Source organism: Sciurus carolinensis, chromosome 10, assembly GCF_902686445.1.
Source record: "Sciurus carolinensis chromosome 10, mSciCar1.2, whole genome shotgun sequence".
Taxonomy (NCBI): domain Eukaryota; kingdom Metazoa; phylum Chordata; class Mammalia; order Rodentia; family Sciuridae; genus Sciurus; species Sciurus carolinensis.
In genome coordinates this window covers 104372167-104380237 of record NC_062222.1, presented here as the reverse complement: position 1 = coordinate 104380237, position 8071 = coordinate 104372167, and the positions used below count along the sequence as shown (strand labels likewise).

Sequence of the window (8071 nt, the reverse complement as noted above, 5' to 3'; positions counted from 1 at the left end):
AATATGTATATTGTCCTATGTAACAATAAAGAGGAAGAGGCTGACATTTATTGCTCATAGTCACTTTTTGACAAAGCTGGGATTCAGATAGTGGTTTCTTCAAAGGACAACTTTTTCTTGTGAAATGTATTCAAATAGGCTTTTAAATTATTTTTTATTGTTATATTTAGTTATACATGATAGCAGAATGCATTTTGATTCATTGTACACAAAGGCTTTTAAATTCTTTACTTAACAAAATCACACCTTCTTGAGTTAGGGAATTACAGTGGCCAGAGAGCAATTTGCTGAACAGTTTGAGGACGCATATCTAAACTAGTCTAACAGTGGTTGTAATGAAAAAATAATTATTTTAGACCTTTAAAGCATAGAAAAACCTGTGAATAGTACACAAAAACAGACATCTTTGGCTTTTTCTTTATGGTATATGACCTAAAGTAGTTAGGGTACTTTGCAGTAAACAATTCTTATCACCAGAACTATTAGTGCAAGATACTACTAATTCACTGGCTAGTTAAAAAGCATTTATTAAGCTATTAAAACATCATCTGGAACTAAAATAAGGCAGCATTATTTTATACTAACATTTATTTTTGTTTCATTTTAAATTTATTTGCTAAATATTTTAAGAGTGTAATTACATTTCAATCATAGAAACAAGCATAAATAAGGCTTCCATAACATGGGCTTATAAAATGTGAGATATGGATAGGACAGGGAGCATTTTGTTTTTAACTTCCAATGGAAGACTGAGAAACTATAAGTAGAGGTACTATCTTTTAACTTAAATCTCCTAATTGCATGATGGCAACAAACCAAAAGAAATATACTATTAGGTGCTGGAATTTTCCAAATGCATGTATTCTTTATTTCACTTCTGGAAAGAAAATTTAGATAAATTATTTATTATAAGTTTTATTTGAAGATAGAAAATATATTTAATTTGCAATTAATTATGCAAAATTATGTCAATCTAAAATAGTTTACAGCAATTCCTTTTATATATACTTCATATTATTTTAGGCATTTTTAATAAGGAATAAAGCTAATCATTTGTGAATTTTAACAATAATCAGAAAATAGTCTTCAAAAGAATTTCCTAAAGTATGTAGCTAGGTATAAAACTCATAATTTGCAAGATATTTTATTAAGGGCATGAACCCAAGTCATTAAATAAAAATAAGCATATTTATAAAAAAGTGCTGTATAAGAAGGTAAGCAAAAAGCATGCAATTAATACACTTTCCAAAAGGTTGTAAACTAAACTTTTAGGCACTGGCGTCTCTTCAAGTGTTCTTTGCCAACAATATATAGCAGGACTTTTAATGTCCAGAGGCTACTACTTCAGGAAAATGACCAAGGCAACCACATGCAGAAAAGCATGTGTACAATGAACAGAAAATAAGAGAGCATTCCAAAAGTAAAGGTTTGCAATGATAGTTGACACCTGAAAGACTTGGAGTGTCTTCTCGTAATTAAATAAAAACCCATTTCACTAGAGTCATGTCACAAATGGTTCCTGATGTTCAGAATCTTTTTAAAAACAGTCATTCTAAAATTAAACAGGCAGACATTTCATTTCTATGCTTTTATAGGTGGCTACATAACTTCTGTACTGTATAATAAAATAGCCAACCAATTTTAAGAGATTACTTTTCCTAAGCCCTAGTGTAAAAGAGACACATTCTAAATATGGAATGTTTAACACATATTAGATTTTTAAAATTACAATCTTCAAAATTTCCCATTTTATCGTATTGCATAGCTGATAATTCATTTAATAAAAAAGTATTTTCTTTCAAGCAGAATCTGCTCCAATCTCCTTCAATTTCCTTCTTTCATACTGTGTAGTGGATCCACAAGTTTATTGTGCACATGCATTAAACCTTAAAGAAAAAAAGCACAATTCTAGTTTTGTTTTAATTCTGAAATCTCATTTACTTTAGAAAGCAAAAGATATAATAAGTATCTTTGTTTCCATTTGATACAAAAGTCATTTATTGAAAAAGTACAAAATGTTTCAAAATGTTAAACTACCTGGCAAATAATAATTTATAATTATTAATGGAACAATGTAAATATAGAATGTATACAGGTACTTTGGAAGTAAACAGAAGTAGGAGCAGTTCTTCGGAGCATTACTATGTCAGGATGCCAGATTTGAATATGACTTGCTTATTAATACATTCTAATTTTGTTTAAAAATTTATGTTGACTTTGATCCTCTGGTAGTTCCTCTACTAGACTCCAGAAGGGGGCTTAGAACTACTACACTAGGATAGCTTTAGTCCTCCAACATATTACCATAGGCACTGAACTGGTAAATTGTTTTTTATTCTTTAAAATTATGTATTTATGAAAAGAGTTGATTACATATTAACCATTACAGATTGAGGAAAGTTTCCTAAACCAATACAGAAGATGCCTGTATTAAACACTAAGTTATACAGAAATTTAGATACTAAATTTAAGCAGAGTTTAAATTTCATTTTGTAAGTGGCATATATACTTGTGAAATGTTCTTAGGTAGTAAAGCTTCTTGGGAAATAGCATCTTTTAGTTATTAATGTCTTAAGGTATTAGTACTATATTTCTTTGTAAAGAAATAGTTCTAAGAAGATTGTCTTTAACAGAATCAGTGAACTGAATATTTTATACCTTGGAAGTTAGAAAAATCAGTTAAATTTTCTAGATCATTGTGAACACAAGCTAGGGAAAGGCACTTGTGACTTGGTTACTACAGAGTCGGGGCTGGGGATATAACTCAGTTGGTAGAGTGCTTGTCTCACATGCCTGAGGCTGTGGGTTCAATCCCCAGCACCAAAAAGAAAAAAAAAAGGTTTGGAGGTTACCAAAGAGTATGGAATTCTTGGTTTGGAGAGATAGGATAAGTGTTAGTAAGTAGATATTCCTTGTCAGGGAGGCTGAACAAAGCACCCTAAAATCCAAACAGTGAGGGAGACCCACTTCTAGGGTATAAGCAAGGAATCTGAGATGAATTTGGGTATAAAAACCCTCAGAGAAGTCTTCAAAGGGGGAAGCATTCCATTTTTCTAGTGCTACAGAAAGTAAAAGAAAGTTAACTTTCCAACAGCCTCCTGCAAGGATTAATGAGCACTTCAAAGGTCCAGTGAAAGAGGGACAACAAAGGGTAATTTCGGTCATGTAATTTAGAAGATGAATCATTTCTAAAGGATCATTTTGTGGAGTATAATTTTTCTATTATTTGCAAACAACTTTTATCATGGGTAGAATACATTACAGGTTTAAAATACAACCTAAAACATCAAGATAAACATTAAAAACCCAACTCCTTTATAAAGTTTTTGTTTTTTTAACTACACACTGGAAATAACTTTTATACCTAAGACTGTTTCCAAATGAGAAGTTATTTTAAAAATTCTATTAATTGCTTTCTAGCTAATCAATAATTTACTATGGCATCAGGTAAAAACTGAGAAATTTCTACATAAAAATTCATATAAATGAATAATTGGTACTTAAGTCATAAACAGAAAAAATAATTTCTTGATAAAAAAATTATCGATAAAAATGCACCAGACTTCCTAACATGTTACCAGAAGAAATGATATATGTCATAGTTTCTAAATATCAATGTATTTACGGAATAACTTTTACTTCTATGAGGCTATGGGGGTGGGGCCTAAAAAGGAAGTAACAGGAAAAAAAAAAAACAGTTCACCACCACGAATAATGTTCTGAAAATACACTAACTCAAAGACAAAGAAGTTCTAATTAAAAAGCAAAGTCAAAAAGCTTATAATGAACAAAACACCCAAGCATTAAACTTTTAAGTGATTAATTTGTATCTTTCAAAAGGTACATATGAAATAAGCTTCCACTTAGTAATAATTATTACTGTTTTGAATTTAGCTAACCTAGATCTTTCTCAGGAACTAAATAATTGAGAGCTTTACTAAGATTCCTGTTGGCAGTTTTTAGTGAGGACAGAAGAAAGGCTAGTGTTGTAAATGAAATTTGCAGAAACACCCAGAATAGTATCCTCCAGTTTTTGGATGTGATATAATGGTAACTCAATTAGGATGTGCCAAATACATAAAACTACATTTAAAATATGTGCCACATTCATGAATATTCAAGTACTCTAAATCAAAATACTTAAATATAAAGAAAGGCTTATATACAGCCAAGAGTAGGATCTCAATTCTACTTTTCTGACAGACACTGATATTCTAAAACCTCTTCAGTTAATACATACAGCTCTAAAGTAGAAAGTACAAGGTACTCTTCAGGCAATGCAGCTATCCTCTCATGAATAGTCTATACTTCAACATGTTTCAGAAGAACTTAGAATTTCTATAACTAAAAGGACTAAACACACTTAACAAGTACTTCTCCTCTAGTTTAAATTCTCTAACCCCTGCTTACATTTTTATTGGATGCAATGATTATGGTATGGGAAAAAACAAACAAATGTGCTTTTGATTTGGATGATACTATATTCAGAGTTTATTCCCCTTCTGGGAGGTAGTATAACACAGTGGACAAAATCCCAGACTCTAGCTAAGTCTGATTTTAGATACCTAGCTCTACCCACCTAGAAGCTATATGACTTCAGGTAAGTGATTTATTATCTGTCTGTTAAGCCTATTAATTCATTTGAAAATGGGAGTATATGAAAACTCACTTTATAGCATTGCCATCAGAATTAAGTATATCAATAAATATAATGAATTTAGAATAATGCCTGGTCATATAAGTACTGACTATTATTAAATATTTTATTTAAGTATTCACCAAAAGGTAAAAATAGTCTGATAAAAATCAAGTTGTAATGAAATCAGACTGGTACAGACAGGGTCTATCTGGGGATTACTGGTACTAGAAAATGGACATATTAAATACCCTGAAACATGCATTTGTGAAAATTTTCATGAGGACTGCTTATATTAACTTTGAAGAATCTAATACATGTGATGAAATCTGGAGGACTATTTGGAGATGTACAGATAAAATTCCATTCAAGAGCTCTGTCTACTCATAGTTTATCACTGAGATGCTCTCTGTTTCTATCTGCAAAATTACAAAGAAGCCAACATTTTTTGTTGTTGCTCTTGTTTAATTGGATATATTTGTGGTTTGGTAAAAACTAGTAATTTAAATGACAAAAGATATAAAAGATAAAGTATTACATATTAAGGAAATGTTTAAGTAAATCATAATGTATCTACTTAACTATTCATTAAAATGCTTTTTAAAGAGTTATTTTGTAAAATAGGAAAATGCTCACAAAACATAAATGAAAATGCAAAACTATACACACAGTGTTTTCAAAATTTGTTTTAAAAACGAGATTTCCAGTGTTTTGTAAATTTCAATCATCTGTATTCCAATCTCAATAGTTTTGCCATATTTAAACATGTATATTAATTGCAAATTACTGATTTCCTTTAAATCAAATTACAATTTTTAAGATTATGAGTATTATATTTCTGAATATGAGATTCTGTATACTGTAAGACATAATTATTTTATGTACCACTAAAACAAAATGCTATCAGGTATACTATGACATGACACCGATTTTAAAACACATTCTAATTTCAGAAAAGAATGTGTCTTAGAAGCAATAAAATATGACAACTTTCTTAACACCTTGTCTTAAGCAATGATATTCATGAAATACAGGCTTGATTTATTCCATACATTTTTTAATACCTGTTAAACAGAGTACATAAACAATTAAAAATGTATATTTATTCATGTAACAGAAGTAGCACAAGTACTATACACTGAATCACTGACAAATTTAATACCAATTGATTTTCAATATCAGTTATATAAATATAGGTACTTTATAAAGAAATATCATTTATATAGTTTGTTTGTGTTTAGGTTTATATATGGAGTTCACTCTTTTTTGGTACCAGGATTGAGCCCAGGGGTGCTTAACACTAAGCCACATCCCCAGCCCTTTTTAATATGGTTTTAGAGACAGGGTCTCACTGAGTTGCTTAGGGCCTTGCCAAATTGCTGAGGCTGGATTTAAACTCAAGATCCTCCTGTCTCAGCCTCCTGAGTTACTGGGGATTACAGATGTGTGCCACCATACCTGGTAATGGAGTTCACTTAATCAGGGAATGGACTCTACACTTAGCATAGTCAAAAGTCACTTGAAAATCTCCTAAACCACCCATTATGTCAAGTATATGCAGTTTTTTATATACGATAAGATTTGAGAATTACTGAACTAGACTACAGAAAAAAGCAAAAGCACATAGAACTTTGGACAATCAAACTCCTTATTTGCAGTGTTAATTCCATACTGTTTCAAATTTAGTGCCATTATAACTTTAATCTACAGGAATATATTAGTTTGAAATTCTTAAGATTAAATTAGTGGGAGACCCAACTTAACCACGAATTAGGTTCTAGGTAGAGGTTAAGATGGGACTTGTAAACATAAAAACAAAACCAGAAAAGACAAAAATGGACTTCCTATGGGGTTATTTAATATGGTAAATTCAATATAACAGTAAAATATTTTATGAAATTTTGGATTTCAAGAAATGGGTTTACTGAAAATACAAGTAAAGAGATTTTCTTCACACACACACACACACACACACACACACACACACAAAGAATCTACTCTGAAAGCCACTATTATCTGAGGTGAGAATTTTTATCCATTCAAATAACTAGCCACTGTATCAGCACAATTCCAGTTTTCAACAGGTCACAGTGCAGAATTTAAACCCAGAGTCATATTAAATTCTGTCATCTACAACAGAACATTTCACACTCTGCTTTTGATATTCAATGCTCACCTTTAAAGTATTTCACAGTTTTAACTCTTAATTCTAAAGTAGCATCTTCATCACATACAAAAATAGTTCGGGGATGCTGCTGGAAAGCTGAAACAGTCCACATGTGATTGACTCCTTCTTCTATTGCTTTGTACAGGGCAAATGCCTTGTGTGCACCTGTTATGAGGATCATCACCTAAAAAGTCATGAATATACCTTGTTAATTAATAGTTCAATTAAAGTAGACAACTCTGACATGTAAGTGCATACAAGTTTATTAACATGATGAATACTGAAGGGTGAAAGAGACCTGGGAGAATAAGAAAAAGAGTATGCCCTGCAAAAGGAGAATTATGGGTCTTCAAAAAATTTACATAATTTGGAATGATACACGAAATTGTTCTAGTTCAGATACTATGTCAGAAAAGCAATATGACTCTAAAACAACAGATATTTAAAGAGTTATTTAAAGATCATATCATTGAACACACATGATTATTCAAAGTTGTTTCAAACAACTGAATTTAAAGAGAATTAGGGATCCACTTAAACACGGAAATTGACTTCTTGGCACTTATGACAAATTACAAGTAAAAAATAAAAAAGATACAAGTTCTGGTCCTAAATCCCTAAGTGCTTGTGAAGTAATTCAAAGAACACATGCAACTGTTAAGTGTATGCATGTCAAAATGAATCTTCCCCTTATCATTTTTTAGGAGCAAGTCAATCTCATTTTACAACCCAGAATATACACACAAGTATATGTAATGTTATGAATCTTTAGGTAGGCAAAATTTGCCTTGTAATTAAAAAAAATAAACATTAGGTAATTGCAGTTCTAAAATATTTATAACACCATAGACATTTTGTATATGTATGCAGGCATATTATATAAGTAGATCTAAAATAGAAGGAAATTAAACATTAATGGATCAGGATACTATGACATTTCTTTTTTTTATCACAATTCATTAGTTGATTTTCACTGTGAAGCTATATCTTGATTAAGTCCAAGTCCATGAACATATTAAGTTATGACTAATGCTTTTATTGATATATCTTGTTTTTTATGTATAGGGACGCAAGCTCAACAAAAAATTTAATGTAGCTATAAAGCAATCTCTTAAAATATTCATCTTTTAAAACATTCATCTTCTAAAAGCATTTACTTTTAAAATAATTAACTAAGTTTGATATAATAAGATAAAACATTAATTTATAAATCTATAAATTAGTTTTCTTGCTGGACATTAATAGCTAATGCGTTATTTTAAGACTAA

At 30.5% G+C, this 8071-nt stretch overlaps 1 protein-coding gene across 2 annotated transcripts in view; it reads right to left on the bottom strand.

Annotated features, from left to right (window-relative positions):
- The window catches only part of Gnpda2 (glucosamine-6-phosphate deaminase 2), a 44394-nt gene that overhangs the window by 19142 nt on the left and 17181 nt on the right, over window positions 1–8071 (bottom strand). Inside the window, exons 6-7 of one of the 2 annotated variants that reach the window (XM_047566240.1) lie at window positions 6813–6987; window positions 105–1886 (exon numbers count right to left, since the gene is read on the bottom strand). In XM_047566240.1, coding sequence (XP_047422196.1) covers window positions 1825–1886; window positions 6813–6987 — 237 coding nt within the window. In that variant the 3' untranslated portion in view covers window positions 105–1824. Of the gene's footprint in view, window positions 1–104; window positions 1887–6812; window positions 6988–8071 lie in introns of those variants that run through there. The other variant, XM_047566239.1, reaches the window with a different exon arrangement.